Source organism: Lynx rufus, unplaced genomic scaffold (genome assembly GCF_022079265.1).
Source record: "Lynx rufus isolate CCGP_SWC_20201006 ecotype Redwood Valley unplaced genomic scaffold, mLynRuf1.p SCAF_2, whole genome shotgun sequence".
In the NCBI taxonomy this organism is placed as follows: Eukaryota; Metazoa; Chordata; class Mammalia; order Carnivora; family Felidae; genus Lynx; species Lynx rufus.
Genome location: NW_025814834.1, coordinates 70,806,574 through 70,827,380, shown reverse-complemented (window position 1 = coordinate 70,827,380; position 20,807 = coordinate 70,806,574). Strand labels below are relative to the sequence as shown.

General features: G+C 34.4%; 1 protein-coding gene across 2 annotated transcripts in view; it reads left to right on the top strand.

Moving 5' to 3' along the window:
• SLC4A10 (solute carrier family 4 member 10) overlaps positions 1-20,807 on the top strand; it is a 208,353-nt gene that overhangs the window by 15,012 nt on the left and 172,534 nt on the right. For both annotated transcript variants that reach the window (XM_047083717.1, XM_047083716.1), the window contains exon 2: positions 9,602-9,683. In XM_047083717.1, the coding sequence (XP_046939673.1) occupies positions 9,602-9,683 (82 nt within the window). The remainder of the gene's footprint in view (positions 1-9,601; positions 9,684-20,807) is intronic.

Genomic DNA, 20,807 nt, shown 5'->3' with positions numbered 1-20,807 from the left:
CTCCCCCGCTCATGCTCGCTCATGCTCTTTGTCTTCCTCTCTCTCTGTCTCAAAAATAAATAAACATTAAAAAAAATGTTTGTTTTCTTGTTAGGATAGATCAAGCTATGCTGCAGTAACAGCTCTAAAATCTCAGTGGCTTCGTGCAATAAATACAATAAATGTGGGTCAGGGCTGAGACTGGGAACTTCTCTTCCACGCAGTTGCTCAGGAATTCAGACTGACAGAGGCTCAGTGATTTTACAGATAACTGCACCACCGGATCACCTGATCTGCTTGGTCTCTACACCTGGGAAGAGAGAGCATGGAGAAATGACACTCACTTTTCTGTACTTTGGTCCAGACATGATACACCATCACTTTGATTATGTCCCTTTGGGCAACACTAGTTACTACAAGGGCCTGGGATATGTATAATACTCTTCTTGTAGTCCAGGAAGAGAAAGAGGACAACATGATATTGTAAGCACTAGTAATAACCATACTTTAAGATTAAAAAATCAAAATATATAACTGCTTTTGCATATTTGTTTTCTATAGATTAGAGGAGAATGTAGAAAATTATAAGATTTCAGAAAGAAGGCTTGAATGTTATTTAATTTTTTTCTACCCAAAATTTGTTATTGTTAATGTTATTTATGTGGTATGTAAAAATCGGGAGAAAAATGGCTAAGCTTTAAGAAAATGAATCAGTATGTGACACAGTAGAAGGAACATGAATTTTAAAGCCATATAAAATTTGATTCAAATCCTAACCCTACCTCATATTAGTTGAACAAACTACTCTTGGGCAAATTATTTAACCTGTCTTAACTGAGCTTCAGATTTCTCATCTTTGAAATAGGGATAAAAATATCTATCTTCTAGAACTGTTGGGAGGATTATATAAGATAAAGTGTATTTACCTAACTAACACTAATATAGAACTCCCTGGTACTGTTCTAAGCATGTTAGCATGCTTTATATTAATCTTCATAAAAATCGTATAAAGTAAACACTATAATCCCCATTTTGCATTTGAGGAAATTGAGGCAGAAAGAACTTGCTTAAAGTCACATGGCCAAGTAAGTAGAAATACCAGAACTGGATATGAATCCTGGTGGTCTGGTTTTAGAGATTTTCTTAGCTGCTATGCTGCTTCCTCTTCTGGACCTTTTCTAGGTGCCTATTGTTACCATAAGTTTAATAAACAGTAAATATTTATAGGTATAATACTAGCTATAAATCAGTTTTGGCTGTTTCTATTATATAATACATAGAGGGACAGATAATTCATATATATTTCTAATAATTGGAGTTTGGTTCTTCTACGTAGTAGAATAAATTCTCACATCTCAATCAAAAATCAGTTTAATTCAAATAATAGTCTTTGGTCTTGTGAAGGGAATAAGTAGTTGAGGAAACATAAGAATAATCCATCTTCGTAAGAGAGTTGAGCAAAGCAGAGGTTGGGGCGCCAGCCTCCGCACACAGTTGAAAATGCATGTATAACTTTTAACTCCCCCAAAACTTAACTACTACTGGCTTACTATTGACTGCAAACCTTACTTGATAACATAGGCAGTCAATTAACACATATTTTGTATGTTATATATATTATATGCTGTATTCTTACAATAAAGTAAGCTAGAGAAAATAAAATGTTAGTAAGAAAATCATAAAGAAGAGAAAATGCATTTACTGTATTTATTGAAAAAATCTGTGTATAAGTGGCCTTACACAGCTCAAACTTCTGTTGTTCAGTGGTCAGCTGTACACATTTTTACTCATCCTTTGCTTTATCTCATTTCCCATTTTTAATGTAATTACATTTTCCCCATGTCTAGGGTATTTATATTTTCTTTCTGTATATCCCTTGAATTTTTAGATAATTAGAAAATTTAAGAGCACAAGTGTTTTTGGTTGGTTGGTTTTTTAGATCTAAAGTGGGAAGTAAATAAAGTGGCCCTCTCCATTGGCTTTCCCACATTTTTGGCATTTGTATAGGAAAATCAATTTGCTTAAAATGGGTACTAAATATAGCAAAAGCCATTTTTTTTTAAAACTACATCACTACTCAGATTATTACCACTTTGCCTATGACATTGTAAAGCATACCACTAAAAAACAATCACTGGAGTTAAAGAAAAAAAAACACCAAACTGGTTAGACTTGCTTACTTTGCTTTTTAAGTATTTAAACACTATACTTTTATAACTCAAGTGTATATGAAGTATCTCCTTGCACTGCTTGTTTTCTTATCACTAAAGTTCATCTTCTAATGTTTTGTTTCTTACTCCTCAGTACCCTTTTAGTTATCTAAAAATATCTTTGAATTATTCCATGTTGCTTATAAATATTATTTTACTATCCCCATTCTCTGCCTTGATTTGTTGATTTTGCTTCTATTAGGAAACTTTCTTTCTATCTTCAGATTGCAAATTTTTCAGTAGTCAAGTCTAATTCAGGTATAAGTCAGGTACTATGAGCTTATTTCTGTTTAAATAATTCATATAATTGACTTTTGTGTATATAGGCCAACTCAGAATTGTCCTAATTTGTGATGAGAAGGCTGATATTTATGTAGTGCTCTAATTTCATAATTCTTACAAAGTTGTAAGGAACAAGTCTTTACTCACTATGGAGAGACTAAAAATTGCTAATTGTATTTTAAAGTGTATATGTAGGTGTTCTTCTTCTTAGAATTAATACTAATTGATATCACAACTCTCTAGTATGTCAGTGAAACTATCAGGATTTGGGGTGGCAGGAGTGGAGAAGGGTATTGATGAAGAGTTATAAATGTTATTATCTTAGGATAAAGCACGGATAACTACATGAATAGAGACCAAAAATGACCCTTACTTACACTAAAGTAGAAAAAAACTTAATATGTATAAAAAAAAATCAGCTAGAGGGGCGCTTGGGTGGCTCAGTCAGTTGAACATCCAACTTCAGCTCAGGTCATGATCTCACAGCTCGTGGGTTCGAGCCCCACATCTGGCTCTGTGCTGACGGCTCAGAGCCTGGAGCCTGCTTCGGATTCTGTCTCCCTCCCTCTCTGCCCCTCCCCTGCTCATGCACTGTCTCTCTCTCTCTCTCTCTCTCAAATATAAATAAACATTAAAAAAATTTTTTTTAATTTAATTAGAAATGGTCTTAGAAATCATGAAGTTGATTTTTAAACTCATCTTATTTTTATTTTCTTTATATTTCTTTATGTCCTTTAGTTTCTTGGCTTGGGATTCCTTCTTGCATCTGAGACCTTTTTTTCTGGGGTCATTGGTTTTCTTCCTAAAGTATATACTTTGAAATTCCATTACAAAGGATGCCTTGGTGATAAATTCTCTTTCTGCTTGTCAGAAGGGTGTTTATTGAATGATAATTTTACTGGGTATCCACCTCTAGATTTATAATGATTTTTCCTTAATATTCTGAAGATTTTATTTTACTGTCTTCTGGGGTCTATTTTTATTAGTTTGTCATTCATTTGTAGGTAATCATTTTTTTTTCTCTTCTTGCTGTAACAATGTGTCATTCTGCAGTTTCACATGATATGCAGAGGTGTTAATTGTTCTTTAATTATCCTGTTTGTGATTCATTGTGTTTCCTGAATCCTGTTTTATCAATTCTGGAAATTTTTTACCTATTATTTTCAAATAGTACTTCTTCCTCATTTTCTCTATTCTTATCTTCTAGAAATCCATTTAGGTATATGTTAGACTTCATCGTATTATCCTCATTTTAAAACTTACCTATTTCATGTTTTTTTCGTATCCTTGTCATTTTATGCTATGTTCTGTGTGATTTTTTTCAGATCTTTTTGCCTGTTCCCTAATTCTTATATCCTTTGTCCAGTCTACTGCTTTGCCCATCTTTGGAATTTTTAACCTTAAGGAATATATATGGAGATATCTATATCTATATCTATATATATCTATATATCTATATATATATATACATACTGTATATATATATAGAGAGAGAGAGAGAGAGAGAGTTTTATATAAATATATGTGGAGTTTTTAAGGATTATATATGTAAGTACATATAAGTATAAATATAAATGTATATATATAAATATATATAGTTTATATGTGTATATATATAAATTTCTAATTTCTGGAAGTCCTACTTTTTTACATCAAGATTTTCAAACTTGGGGTGTCTGAGTGGCTCATTTTGTTAAGCATCCGACTTTGGATCAGGTCATGATTTCACGGTTTGTGGGTTTGAGCCCCTCCTCTGGCTCTGTGCTGACAGCTTGGAGCCTGGAGCCTGCTTCTGATTCTATGTCTCTGTCTCTCTTTGCCCCTCCCTCTCTCTCTTTCTCTCTCTCTCTCTCAAAAATAAATAAACATTTAAAAAATAAAAAAAAAAAAGATTTCCAATCTCATCCTGGGTTTTAGAGGTTTTCTTTCCAGACATTTGGATTGTTAGGAGAACAAAATCAGTAGTTCCGTAATTTATTATCTAGTCAGTCTTGCTCTGGGTTCAACTAATATTTTTCACCCTTATTCAAATAAGTAGTCTCTTGTCTTGATACTTGCAACTGAACTTCTACTTTGTCCCCTTGTCTGCCTGGAAAAGATACATTGATCTTTTAAACATCAGCTCACATGTCTTTTTTAATGGAGTCTTTACTTTCTTGGAGAAAAATAATAACTGTTATGGTTGAACATCCCCTGTATGAATTTAATAATGCCATTGTGTGTTGTACTGAAGGTGAAGTCTATAAGCTCTTTGAGGGAAGCAGCCATGTCTCATTTATTTCTGTGGCCCCAGTGATACAAATAATCATATAAATAACAATGAAAATAAATAACATTTTTTGAGAACTTGGTGAGCAAATTCAAGACCAACAGATTATAATGGCTAATGTTGGAGAAATTACTGCCTGTGTTCTCTTCTAGAATTTCTATGTTTTCATGTCTCACATTTAGATCTTTAATCCATTTTCAATGTATTTTTGTGTGTAGTGTTAAAAGGTGGTCCAGTTTCATTCTTTTGCATGTAGCTGTTCAGTTTTCCCAGCCCCATTTATTGAAGGATAGGTTGCTTTAAAAAAATTAATGTGATAAATAGTCCAGGGAAGAATATTGAAACGAAAATGAACTGCTCTGTCTTTTATTAACTCATTCTCAAATGAGATGAGAATTATCAAAAGGACATGAAAAGTTTGAGTTGTTCTGCTCATGGGATTAACTGTTAGATTTTGATAAAATTAGAAAAGTTTGTTTCTGTGGATATTGTGCTCAAGAGTTATGGTAAATCAGGAAAAAAATGCATTTTTGTACACTCATAGAGAGCTTAATGATATTTACAAACAATTATAGAAGAAATTGTTGATATTTTTTCCTAAATATTTTAACACCTAAATGTGCTAGCCCATGTTAATTGCTCTTTCATGAGAGACTGTACTGGTTCAAGGTCACTTCAAATATGAGAGCTGAGCTAGAAAGCTCTTTTTTCCGTTATTGCTCTCTAGTAATTGTTCAGTAAAAATAATAACAGCAAACTATTCCCTTTAAAGACTTTCTTTGGAGGTAGAAATATTCCCAATTTACATTTATATACATTTGGATTCAACACAAGTGTATTGAGACACTTCTAACATTAAGGTTTAGAAGTAATCAAATTGTAGAAAGTTATAAAATGTATTTGGTTATGTCAGTTATATGATGTTTGCTCTTAAAGTAGTTGAATACAAATTCAGTTTAGTCATAAGCAGAGTTTAACTGGAGAGGATCTTAGATAATACTATTTGTTCCTTCTTTCTTGGGAAGGCATGGAGAAAAGTACTTAAGTGGAACTAGGAAAAGCAAACCATTACTCTCTTGTTGGGAAAAAAATGAAAATAGTTCATCAAAAGATATATATGTAATTACATAATGTGTCCCTACACTTAACATGACAGAAACTTCAAAAATTAAAATATTGATTTGAAAAATATAGTATTGCTATTTGTTCATTTAGTTAGAGGCCTATGTAAATGGATTTAAGATGTGATTTCTGTGTGAACTAATTGCTGTTACTCTGTCCCAGGGTCATAGTCTATCCCAGTGTTTTTCAAATAACAGGTCATAACTCATTTTTTAAAAAGTTTATTTATTTATTTTGGGAGAGAGAGAGAAAGAGAGAGTGCAAACAGGGAGGGGCAGAGAGAGAAGAAGAGAGAGAACCTCAAGCAGGTTCCACGTTGTCAGCCAGAGCCGACGAGGGGCTCAAACTCACGAATCGCGAGGCCCTGACCTGAGCTGAAATCAAGAGTCGGACCCTTAACCGACTGAGCCATCCAGGCATCCGTACCACTAATTTTTAAGTACTGAAATAAATTTAATGGGTAGTGACTAGTATTTTTAAATGAAACAGAATATCCTGGAATAGAAAATATCATACCACATTGTTTATAGTAAGGGTAAATGTTGGTTTGTGAAACTTTGTTTTGATAACATATATATGAATATGTGACTGTGTTGAATATATATTTATCACTATGGGTCATGCCCCCACCCCCAAATTTTAAAACATTGTCTTATACTATATACTGGAATAAATGTTTACCCAATAGTGTAGCAAGGGTAAATTGTATTGAGAGGCAATGCAATAGATTTATGTGTTTTCTCTTGGTGCTAGACTTTGTTCTAAGTAAGTAAATACATATGGATATTAGGGTACATAATGTATTTGATGTTCAGCAAATCTAAAAAGGGTAGCAATACAAAATGAATTAGAAATGTTCTTACTGGTGTATTTGGGATTACCGCACAGTCTGGTGCCCAGTGTCACATGTCCCTGCATTGTCTTCATTCATCACACCCTTGCTTACTTGCTCTTGGTCATAGGGAGGAAGGGGAGTACTCTGTTAAAAAGTCTTCAGTAATATTGAAATAATCTTTTGAACTATCTCCACAGTAGAGGAATTTCATTATATGTATTAGTATTAAGTTGTATCTTGGGAATTTTCAACCTAAAAGATCAGACATTTGACATTTGATGTTTCTATGGTCTATCTGGAGAGTATTTAAAGTTCTATGAAACTGCAAAATGAGTCACTTACATTGAGTTACGTTCATATTCTAGCTTCAAGTTCTTTTCTTTCCATCAATGAAACGTTAAAATTAGGGCACTTCAGCTTGTAATTCATATTGTAATTAAATAACCAATTATTTCCTATTTATATTCCACTTCTACGTCTGCAAAATTTTATTTTATCTCAATATCCTAACATTAACTGTTCAGTAGAATTATCTTTTGTACGTGAATAGTATATGTAATGTATATAAGTAAGGAGAAAACTGTTTTGTATAAGTTGAAAATTGATTCAGGCCCTTGAAATAAGAATTAAATATTTTATATACAGGGGCAAACATCTGTATAAAACTTCCCATTATGCAATTGTTTTAAAAGGCTGCCACTGTAATGTATGGTGGAATAATGCTTCTTCTGACCTCTGAACACGGATGCATGACTTAGCTTTTGGCATTCTTCCTAACACCCTGGAGGGCAGAGATATATTCCAATGTGACATATATTTGAAGATGTCTTGTACAGAGGATAAATGCAATTTGTAAACATATCAGGAATAGATTCTAGAGAGGCTGAAATTTGCATTTGTCTAGTTCAGGAAAATTATATAAATATATAAGTCTTTAGTTTTTCTATTGCTATTTTGCTCAAACCAACAGATTTTTAAAACTTTGCCAAATACAATAACAGTAGGCTCTGAATCATATCTTAATTTTTGTGTTTTCTCTCATTTGTAGTATAGGTTTCTTTCGCTCTGATTTCAGGCACTGCCCTGACCTGTCTCAGCCCATGTTGTCTGAAAGACACAGGACTACAGGCTATAAACCATGTTTTTCTACTGTGTGTCTTGCTGCATGTGAAGCATAGGAGAGCTGATCTTTCTACGTTGAATAGGTCCTTACTCTGTAATCCTACAGTTTACAATACTGATTTCTAAAACATGGAGGCCAAATCTTTATCAAGATTATGCATGGGAATTTAAAGCTTTCAAAGAAGAAACAGAAATCTTTAATTTTTTCTAATAGTCATATACTAGAACAGGCTTAGAAATACATGTTGGAAGATTTATTCATCTTTAGCCTACCTTTTCGTTTTCTTTCCTTTCCCTTCCTACCTTTTTTCATTCAATGTTCACTTTTAAAGCAATTTTTATACAGATATTCACAATCAAATAAAATTTGGAAATAATCTTTCACTTCATTCACTATTTTGTATTTCGTCCATTCCTGCATGGTTTAATGGATTATACTCCCCCCCCATTATTTTATTGAATACCAAATCAGTGAGTATATTGTTTTTAGCGTATGTACACTGCTCAGAAGAGAGAACCTCCATCCAGCCATTCTAAATAAAAGAAACTCCCCCAAAACAACAACAACAAAAAAACCAAAAACCCCAAAACAAAATACAAAAAACCCTCTCTCTATATAGAGAGAGACTGTGTAGAGAAAGTGTAATGTATAGGATTATAATTAAAAGTTTAGTTTGAATAAAATGCATTAGACTGAAGCAAAGTAATTAGAGTTGTAGTTTACCTAATAATTGCTGGTAATTGCTTTCAAGAGATTAGATCCCCCAACCCCATTTTATTTTATTTTTTCAATATATGAAATTTATTGTCAAATTGGTTTCCATACAACACCCAGTGCTCATCCCAAAAGGTGCCCACCTCAATACGCATCACCCACCCTCCCCTCCCCCAACCCCATTTTAAATGGCAGTGAAATTATTTCACCTTGCCATAGCATTAGTGGCATTAATACTAATGATTTCCATATTTTCCTTGTATAGTCCAAATGTCATTCTTGTTAACAAGAATTCTTTATCAGAGATAAAAAAGTGCATGTTACAAAATTGACAGGATAACTGTTTGTTTTCTGTTTTTCATTTCACTAACAAATGATGGCAACTGGAATGTTTGACTACCTTCGATTTCATGGAAAGTCAAATGACATTCTTCTCTGAATATGTGGTTAACTTAATTTTAATCTCCTTTTTAAACTAACACTCGATAATCAAATAGAAAGTTGTTTACACTTGAGTGATTGACTTAAACCCCTAAAATATTGGATTTAAATTATAGTTTATTTTCTGAAATTAAGGGAATTATGGGAATATATGTACACTAGTCCACTTTTATCTGTGATTGACCTGAGGTCTACTATGGCCAGGAAGCAGATGATCTGCCTTCTGAGATACCATCAGAAGGTCAATAGTAGGCTAATGCTATGTCATAGTGCCTACATACATGATTCACCTTGCTTCATCCCATCACATAGGCATTTTATCATATCATGTCATCACAAAAAGGGTAAGTATAGTGCATAAGATATTCTGAGAGAGAGACCATGTTCACATAACTTTTATTATAGGCTATTGTTATAATTGCTCCATTTCATTCTTATTGTTAATCTCTTACTGTGCCTTACTTATAAATTACACTTTATCATAGGTATGTATGCATAGCAAAAAACATAGTTTATATAGTTTGGTATTAGTGTGATTTCAGGCATCTACAGTGGGTCTTGGAAAGTATCCCTGTGGATAAAGACAAATGAAATGTCATTTGATCTTCTTTCTTCCCATTCTACAGAGAAATGATGAAGAGGCAGTTGTGGATAGAGGTGGAACTCGTTCTATTCTCAAAACACACTTTGAGAAAGAAGATTTAGAAGGTAAGACCCTTTTCCCCCCTTGGGATAGTTTTTTTATGCTTTCTTAAAGTATTTCAAAGAGAAATATGAAGTTTGTCACAATTTGGAGAATTGTAAAAGTAGATATCAGAGTCATGGTGGCGGTGGTGGGTTGTGGATATGATTGCTTTAACGCAGCCTGAAATGCCACCAGGCAGACCTAAAAACAATGAGAAGTATCCATTCATCCAACATACATGTAATGAATCTCTACTATACATATTCCAGACACTGTGTTGTATGCCAGTCTTTCAGTAATTATTGCTTCAGGAATTACTATCAATTGGGGAACGAAGAAAAAAAAAGTTACGACAGTCCGGCACATTAGGTGTTACATGAGAGGGGACAATAGGACAGGAAGGGCAGCTAGTCCAGCCTATGTTGTCAGAGTAAGCTGTCACTGAAAGAAAGTTAAAGACAACTGGCATTCTAGTTTTACTCAGATATATGTGAGAGGTGGAGGCATCAATAGGAAGAAGATCAAATAAGTCAGCAGGGAGGTAGTATGGTCTGACAGTTCAGTGGATGGACTCTGAAACCAAACAGCACTGGATTAAATACGAGTTCTGCCCCTTATTTGCTATGAAAATTAGTGGGGCGCCTGGGTGGCTCAGTTGATTAAGCGTCCAACTTTGGCTCAGGTCATGATCTCACAGCTGTTGAGTTCGAGCCCCGCTTCGGACTCAGTGATGATGCTCAGAGCTTGGAGTCCATTTCAGATTCTGTGTCTCCCTCTCTCTCTGTCCCTTCCCCTCTCGTGCTCTCTGTCTCTGTCTCTGTTTCTCTCAAAAATAAATAAACATTAAAAAAAGAACTTCTTTAGTAATGTAGATAAAACACAAATAGATATTTATTTTAAATAAAATCGAGTTTGGAATTACTATTGAAGAAAAACACACAATTTATAAACTCTTCATTCAATTAAGATTTTAAATTTGAAAATTAGTGTTTATAGGATTTATATGTATGTAAGAGTTATTAATAGCTAATAGAATTACCAGTATAATGTAACATCCTGTGCACAGCTTGTAGAAATGCCAGGTGGTTAAAAATATCTATAAAGTCTCAGGTGAAATATGTTTAATGGAAATGATCACTTGACCATATTAGCAGCTTGGTATAGTATATTAGCTAATGTATTCACATATATTATACATTTTGATGAATGTTATGTCAAATGTATAATTTCTCCCTTCAAATATGTTTTTGTTTTATGTGTATCTTGTACCGTTTTTCCTCTCGTTTCCTATTACCTAAAATCAAGAGCATACAATTTTATTAGATTCTGTTCACCTCCTGTTTTTCTACATCAGACAGTTAGTAAATTCTTTGAATCTATCTTCGGGGTGTCTCTTCTCATTTCTTCTTTTTCACTCCCACTGCCACTGCTCTTTTTCTTTCCCTCTCTGTATACTGGGTGCTCTCTTTCCCACAATCCACCCTCCTTAAAACTGCTAGTGTTCTTTCTAAGCTTATTTCTGATTCCAGTAGCAAAATGTAGTGAGCAGCAACTGATTCCCTGTAATTAGACCAAATCAGGATTGTAGGTAGAGCAAAAATTGTTGGGGTTTACCAGTTTTTATTTTTAGTCTCCCACATCCACGTGAGATTAGTACTGTACAAAGTATCAGGTTACAAAAGGAGAAATACATTAATATCCTTGAAATTCCTTCTTCTACTTTCCCTTTAATACATGTGTGGTGGACAGATAAAATATACAGTGCTCAGTTATATTTGAATTTTAGATGAGTAATGAGTAACTTTTTAGTATAGGTATGCCATGCAGTATGTTTATTTATTGCTTTTTACTTGCCAAATCTGATAACCTTAGTAGTGGATATTACCACGAACACTAACATCCCCTCTTAAGGATTGAGGTGCTTATTTCTCTGGTTGCTGTCGGTGTTGCCTGCTATTGTCCCACAGCTGAATTCTTCCCCAGAAATTACCTTCCCCTGAAAGTAACTGTTTCTTGCTGAGGCAGCCATCTCCCCTGTGGCATTTTGCATTCAATGAACCATCAGTGAAGGAGTATAAAGGCCTAGCCCCTTTGCTTCAGTTTCTTTCAACTCTGAAGGGTGGTCTCAGCTTCAAAGCCCCTTCTGGAATCAATGAAGGCCTTTACTGCAACTGTACCATAATTAAACTTCTTCCTCTACCAAATGCTGCTGCCCATATTTCTGCAAGGGTGTTATTTCTGACAGTTTTCCTCAATAACCTCCCTGAACACAAATCTCTGTCTCAGAGTCTGTTGCTGAGGAACCTGACTCACTCATTCATCATTTTCCTGCTCCCTGAACAGTACCAAGAGACATATATACTTGGTAATTAGCAGGACCTTCACATTGGTGTCTTTGTGGGGCTAAGAACAGTTGTAGTGGGTGAGAAGGCTCTCAAACTACTTGTCTTCGCCATGAGAGTAAATGAAAATCAGTATTGCGTGCAATACTGAATGGAAATGGCAGAGATTAGTGCCATCTTTGCAGAAATTGTCAAATCATAGAGGACAGTCGTGGATGATTACAGACTCAGCCAAATGGTGGCATCAATTGCCACTGCTTTGTCAGAAATGGAATCTTCTTAGAGCAGGTTAACATGACCTCAGGCATGTGGTATACAACTATTGATGGGGAAAGTGCATTTGTATCTATTACTATCAAGAAGGATTACCAGAAGTAAACATACCCTTGGAAAGTATAACAATATACATTTATGGTCTTGCTCCAGGGCTGTGTTAAATCTCCTACCAATTGTCATAAGAGAGTCCAAAAAGACTTGAACTGAGTGGATTTTCTGCAAAACATTTAAGTTGTTTCACTATACTGAACATATGAACATGAAGTGGCAAGTATGTTGGAGGCCTTGATAAGATAGATGGGTTCCAGGAGTGCCTGGGTGGCTCAGTCGTTCAAGCATATGACTCTGGGTTTCCGATCAGGTCTTGATCTCATGGGTTCATGAGTTCAAGTGCCACATCGGGCTTTGCTTTGATAGTGTGGAGCCTGCTTGGGATTCTCTCTCTCTCTCTCTCTCTCTCTCTCTCTGTGCCCTTCCCCATCTCTGTCTCTGTCTCTCTCTGTCTCTCTCTCAAAATAAATAAATAAACATAAAAAAACCCAGATGGGTTTCAGATCCTGTTTACTTGTGAATCTGTTAAAAGGATAGTATGAGAGTGCCAACACTGTACTGAGTCTGAATCTCTATGATGGATGGATAGATAGGTCTGGTCAGTTTCCACAGGCCCAATAAAAATAACCAAGTGCCCCTTCAGTTACCCTTACTCACTTAGATTCTCTCTTCATTGTCTACCCTCGTCCCACTTTTTCACAATTGATGCCTGTACTTTTTAAAGAATTTAATAATTTTTTTCAGATATGACCATGTTATATCTTCTGCAGGCATAAGAATAAATTAATGGCAACTGTCGTATGTCCTAGTAATAACTAGATGATAATAAAGGTAAGAAAATTTAGTAAAGATGACATGCTATTATTTTATTAATTTTGACTGAACAGATTGATTTCCAATCAGGGCAACTGGGTTGTTTTTTGCCAAAATTTTTAAAAATGCTTCTTTTGTGCTAAAGAAATCATGATATGGAATTTACCATCTTAACCATTTCTAAGTATACAGTTCAGTAGTGTTAAGTATATTCACATTGTTGTGTAACCAATCTTCAAAACTTTTTCATCTTGGAAAGTGGAAACTCTATACACATTAAGCAACTGCACATTTGCTCCCGACCCATCCTGGAGCAAGCACCATTCTATCTTCTATTTCTGTGAATTTGGATACTCTAGATCCCTTATATAAGTGAAGTCATGCAGTATTTGTCTTTGTGACTAGTTTATTTCATAGCATAATGTCCTCAAGGTTTAGCCATGTTGTAGCATGTGTTAGACTTCCTTTCCTTTTTAAGGCTAAATAATACTCCATTGTATGTATATACTACATTTTGTTTATCCATTCATCTGTTGATCAAATGATTGCTTTCATCTCATGGCTATGGTGAAGGGCACTGTTATGAGCATGGGAATGCAAATATTTCTTTGAAATCTACCTTCAGTACTTATGAATATATAGCCATAAGTGGGATTGCTGGGTCATACATTAATTCCAGATTTTAGTTTTTAGAAGAACTGCCATATTGTTTTCCATAGCAATTCATAATTTTACATTCCCATCAAGAGTGCACAAGGGTTCCAATTTCTCCACATCCTTGCCAATACTTGTGATTTTCTCAGATGTAGGTTTTTTTTTAATGTTTATTTATTTTTGAGAGTGACAGAGAGCACAAGCAGGGGAGGGGCAGAGAGAGAGACAGAGACAGAGAAGAGAGAGAGAGAGAGAGAGAGAGAGAGAGAGTGTCAGCAGGGACGGGCAGAGAGAGATGGAGACACAGAATCCAAAGCAGGCTCCATGCTCTGAGCTGTCAGCACAGAGCCTGATGTGGGGCTTAAAATCACAGACTGCGAGATCATCACCTGAGCTGAAGTCAGAGCCACACAGGTGCCCCGTCCCTACTTGTGAGTTTCTCTTTGGTTATTTGTTTTTGATATAAGCCATCCTAATGGGTGTGAGGTGATATCTCACTGTGGTTTTTGACTTGCATTTTCCTAATAATTCGTGATATTGAGCATCTTCTCATATGCTTGTTGGCTACTTGTTCATCGTCTTTAGAAAAATGATTGTTCAAGTCCTTAGCTCCTTGTTTAATTAGGTGTTTTGTTGTTGAGTTGTATGAATTCTTTATATATTCTAGATATTAACCTCCTATCAGATATATGATTTGGAAATATTTTCTCCCATTTCATTGGTTGCCTTTTGACTCTGTTGATTGTGTCCTTTGATACAGAGAAAATTTTAGTTTTTATGTAGTCAAATTTGTCTACTTATTCTTTAGTTGCCTATGCTTTTGGTATCATATCTGGGAAATCCTTGCCAAATCCAATGTCATAAAACTTTTCCCTATATTTCCTTCTAATTTATAGTTTTGGGTCATACGTTTAGATCTCTGGTCCATTTTGAGTTAAGTCTGTATATGGTGTAGAATGCTTGCACTTTTACCTTTCATGTTTCTTTGTTGCCTAACATTATAGCTCACATCTCTCCTCACAGGTTAAATATTTCCCCAAATCACTGACATGTAAAGAACCTATTTAGTGAGAGACTATTGTTTTCCATATTTTTAGCAAATGTTTCTATTTTTTACAGTCTGAGAACATAGAAGACACAGTAACCCCCAGGAATATTATTCAAGACTTCTGTTTAAAGCCTTTTAGTTTGGCCCAAATTGGTGCCTTCCCATCTCCGCCATTTGCTAGTGATTTCCCTGCACACAGGAATAGAATGCCCACTTTTCCCATCCATTAGTGTTACCTGACTCCTCTGAAAAGAATAATTATTTTGTTCCTTCACACGTCTCTTTCTGAGTTTACATCTTTTTTATATTAATGTTATGTACATTATTTCTTATCTTTGTTTTTTGATTATAAGCTTGTTTAGGGACAAATCATCATCTTACACATATTTACATTCTCTTGTGTTATCTAGCACTTTTTCTTGAATTAGGTAGGTACTTAAAATGTGTTGCATTGAATCTCATTTATATGTCATTCAATAACATATCCCTAATCACATAAGAGTGAATTTATATAATGTAATTAGGTACACAATTAATGTTCATCAAATAATTACCCATGAAATTATTTTACATGTAAATACACAAGTTTCTGATTATGTTGCACTGCACTGAGATAAATCAATCTAGTTATATTTCAATCTGATTTTCAGGAATTCATAAGTGTAGAACTGTAATGGAAAAATTAAACTTACCTTTAAATCTTGGCCTACAACATTAAATAAAAGAGACATTTTCTTTATCCTTTATTGCTTTTAGCAGACAGTAACATACTTTTAAGTCAAGGATTTAATAAAGAAAAGTATACCCCTATATTGATATTCTTTTGGTCATCCCACTTGAGGAGAAAAATGGTTTACTAGTTTATTTCCTTTGGGGATCACTTACTAGATGGTGCACCCAAAGTGCACCTAGCACAAAATGATCATACAATATAGTTCTATCAATGGTAGTACCCTCCCACTTTCTTCCTTCCACCCCATTCCTGAGCTCTTATGGTAACTGAAATGGTTTTCTGATGATAATCATCATAATGTCAAAAGTGGTTTCCACCAAAAAACTACAGATAATGAGTGCAGATCTTGTATTTATGACACAGTATTTTGTAATCAAAGTAAAAAATAATTGAAAAAAAAAGGAAGGCAAGAAAGAGCCAAAATTAGGCCTATGCATTTTATTTCTAAACTTTTATCTCCAAGAGAAGGAAAAAGTGGATTCTGTTGGGAGAAACCAAATTTGGCTTCACAAAGACAGAGGTGGGCTTTGAAGGAGGAAGGGTGTTCTGAAGGCAAAGAAGGAAGCATTTGTTATATTCTGGAATACTTAATATGGTATGGCCAAAGCACTGGAATTTCTGCATGGGGCAAAGAATGACTGTAGATGAAGTTTCAATATTTGCATGAGGTAGTAGACAATGACTTAATTCTTGAAACTACTAAATGAGGAGAGTACTATTGTAATCTCCATTTTACAGTTAAAGAAACTAAAGCACAGAAGACTAATAGGCCAGGCCAAAGGACTAGCAAGTGGTAGAGCAGGGATTCAAAAATCACAAGGGTCTGGGCTTTTCACAACTGTATTGCAGAATTAAAGATAATACTGAGTCTTGTGTTGTAGAGGACTGAATGGGGCAAGGTGATTGGAAGACTTGGGCATACTTACTCATTTGATCATGACTATTTAAAAAAAGTTAAGATTTTCATGTCCTGTTATAAAGAAATAAAGGATTCAATAACTAATACCCATCTCACAATAGTTTTCTGAATAATTTTGCAAAAATTTGAGTTTTATAGTTAATAAATTCCCATAAGAGAGATTCATTTCCATAAATAAGAGAACCTCTCTCTAACTGAAAACTGGTGAGATCATAACCTCATGTTCTCCTATTTTAAATTCTCGCCTCTGCTGCACCACAAAATGAATAATCTTATTGTTTTCTTATTCCACATGTCTTTTCTTTGAAAAAGGTTCATTTTTCCCTGCCATTATTGGTTGATTAGCTTTTGTGCATTTAGTATTGTTGATATTGGCTCAATGTCAATTAATGGGGCAGTTCTAAGTGGTAGTTGGTCCATTGGTAATGAGTAGTGAAATTAGTTAATTACATAGGACCCATATGAAATTGTACATTTTGCCTGCCAAATACTTTGAATATTTGAGAATGGGAATTAGGCACATAGACTAATACTGAAGAATAGTCAATATTAAATTTCATTTCCTTCTTGAGCAATCTTTGCTACCTGAGCACATTTCATAATGAACTCTTGTATTTTACCATGGGTATCCTAAGAATAAGAAACAAATGAGAGAGTATTGTTTTAAATACTTTTATTTCTAAAATTATCATGTGAGCTATACATCATGTTCCGTATTTCTTCATTTTAGTCATTTCACATAATTTGTGTATGTGACACACATCAATATATTTTGATATATATATATAATTTATTCATGATGCTTTACCTATTTGAAGTGAGCAACAACTTGATAGTTATTTATAATCTGTTTTTATGGTATATTGTAATTCCAAGAAAATTTGAAAGATCTTAAAGTATTTTTATAACTTTGGTTATGGTTTATTAGGCCATTTGTAAATAGTTATAGACATGTATTTGCTTGAGGACAGTAACATATATTCTAGTGTGTATATGTAATTATGAAATCCTGCAAATTTATGGTTTCATAATTTCAGGGTCCTGGATATACATTTTGTATCCCTTGCTTAGGATGATAGTTTTTAGGTAGCTGGTCTTAGGATAAAGCCCTTACTGTTAATCACTTTTCATTATTCTTTGTAAGTCAAACTGTGTTTAATAATATTTCTACCCATCAAAGGTATGGTATAGCATTTAGGGTATTTGCTTTCTTTTTTTTTTTTTTTTTTGGATGGAGGAGGGTATCTGCTTTCTAATGTGACTTAAATATATCATTTGTGAATTGAATAGGACTGTGTGTGTGTGTGTGTGTGTGTGTGTGTGTGTGTGTGTGTGTAACATTTTCAATCACTATTTCAGAGATATAGATGAAAAGAAATTCCTTTTCATTACATTAAATATAATCCTATAAATATTAAAAGAAGGAATTTTACAGCATAGAAAGTATCCCTTTAATCCTTAAATATTTGAATCCTTAAATATTGAAAACTTTGAAGACAGACCACAAATGACCAAAGCTTCTTAATATATACCATATAGGTTTATATTAATATTACCCTTTAGTTTTGAATTTTCCAGGCATCTGAGACTTAAGGGTATTCATTATTTAGTGACACAGTTTAATGAGGGAGTAGGACTATGAAGGTGACATTGTGAAGTAGATCAACTTAGTCTACTTCTTGATTAAATTCTAAATCTCTATGTCAGCTGCTAATCTTTCCCCCTGGTGTGATCCTACTTCAAAGCTCCTCTGTTATGTGTGAGCATAGCCTCCTCAGGTTGTTGCCTTTCTAGAGGGTCAGTCTCACAGTAGTACACGCGGGGCTAGGCTACCACTCAGGTAGGACCTTTCTAGGGAAGTTGTCATCATTCACCAATATTTAATTAAGTGCTAATGGCATAGAAGCACCGGGCCATTTTCTATTTCATACCCTGCATTCTCTAAGGAGGTTTAGATACTGGTGCTGACGATAGGGCACTTCAGTCCTACATCCCTTTGGAAAAAAATGTCACTGGCCACTTTGCACATAAATGTTTACATTAAAATATAAACTGATATAATAATTGAAAGAGGTCATTTTGATTTTTTGGATAACGCACACCTATAATTTAGCAGTACTGGTAGCACTGGAACCTCAATAGAATTAAATTCACTTTGCGTACCAGTATTCTGAGATTATTTTTCTGAATGCTGTCTTATATTTTCTCCAAGGAACCTTTTTACTCCCCATTCTATCTTCCTGCTTTCCTGGCAGCCTACTCGTCCCTACTGCCTTTAGACAGAACTGCTGAAAAGCACAATGAAAAAAATTGGATTCTCTTTCCTTCCTTTCTCTATCATTTCTACCCCTTAATGAGTTTTAGGTGGGATGCCAATAAAGGAAACAAAATAATTGAATTTGTGATTAGAAGAAAGTAAAACTTTAATTTTCTGATGGTAAATTAAGCTTTTGTCTCCAAGACAGGAAGATTATGAATATTCCTTTTGACCACTTTCGAAACTGCTTCTAAATTAGCTTGGGAGCATTTGTAATAAAAGTATTAAAGTCTTATTAACAAAAGGATATCTAATTTCTAGCTAAATTGTTTAAAATATGCCTATGTTATCCTTTGCGTAACTCAGTTTTTTCCTTGTAATGATAATTGCCATGATTTAATTAGATGACATAGTGCCAAAGCATTTTATGACATCACAGCTATTAATACAAAATTACAGTGTCAGCAACACCAATGCAGTTGTTAACAGTGATCGCAAAAACAAAAGTCATGTTAGTAAGTTGAGACATGGACTGTTTATGTGAATAGCTTATTTCTTAGTGTGTATCCTATTTGACTATTAAAAAGTGCTCTTAATTGCCAACTACAGTGGCTCTCTGTCCTCATCCTTTTTGAATTCTCTGTTGCTTTTAGAACTTTGACAATGCCTTAGCTTTTAGACCTCTCTTCTCTTCTCTTTCTTTCCTTGGCTGATACTTTTCTCAGATCCTGTCTTCCTTGGTATTTTTCTATTTTACCCTTTAACCTCTCTTATTCTGCCTGACATTTCTGTATTTTTTCAAAATAACATTAGTTTTAGTGTTTTAAAAATTATTAAAATAATATGTATTCCATTAGAAAAATCCAAGAAGTACAATAAGTATAAAGAAGACAAGCAAAACAACAATCCTGAAAATGCACCTCCTAAAAGTAATATATTAATATTCTGAGCAGATTAACAATGGAATTAATATTATGAACAAAACATTATGTGTCATAAACATATACATGTTATGTTATGTTGAGCCCCGCATCGGGCTCTGTGCTGACAGCTCAGAACCTGGAGCCTGCTTCGGATTCTGTGTCTCCCTCTCTCTCTGCCCCTTCCTCGCTTGCACTCTGTATGTGTCTCTCTCAAAAATAAATAAACATTAAAAAAATTTAAAAAAAAAACCCAAACACCAGCATCTTTCCATGTTAGTATAGATACTATTCTTTTAAATTTCTAATTGGCATTTTATTGCATGGTTATACCATGCTTTATTTTACTAATCCCTTGTCAATGGAAATTTTGATTATTTCTCATTTTTGTCTTTTAAACAAAGCAGCTTTGCACATTATTGTATATGTATCTCTGTGCATTTGACCCTCCCTACATAATCTCAGAAACAGATTCACTACCTCAAAAGGTTATTAAATTAAAATTTTGATACAGGTTTAAAAAAAATTTTTTTTAATGTTTATTTCTGAAAGACAGGGAGAGACAGAGGGTGAGCAGGGGAGGGGCAGAGAGAGAGATACAGAATCTGAAGCAGACTCCAGGTCTGAGCTGTCAGCACAGAGCCGTGGGGCTCGAATTCATGAACTGTGAGATAATGACCTGAGCTGAAGTCAGACGCTTAACCAAGTCACCCAGGTGCCCCTATACATGTTTTTATATTGGCTTCCAGAATGATTACACTGAAATACACTCCCATTAACATGTGAGAGGTTCCATCTATTTCTTCAAAACTTTGACAATTACAATTCTCATCTATCTTTGAAATGTTTATTTCTCTCCACATTGATTCTTTTTTCCTTCTTACTCTTCATATTTTCCCTGGATGTTTCACTTCCTGGAATATTATTTCCACCAATAGGTGCTGTAGGTGTCTATATGGGCATAACCAAAATGCTCCAGATGTGTCCTGTGGATCTTCATATATTGATTATATCTAACTAGGGTAGACACATTGGAGAAGGTGGATATGACCTCAGGAGAGGTCATCTCATACAAATATTAGTTGAGGAAAATGCTAAGGGAATACTTAAAAAAACATGACTGCTAAATTAAGA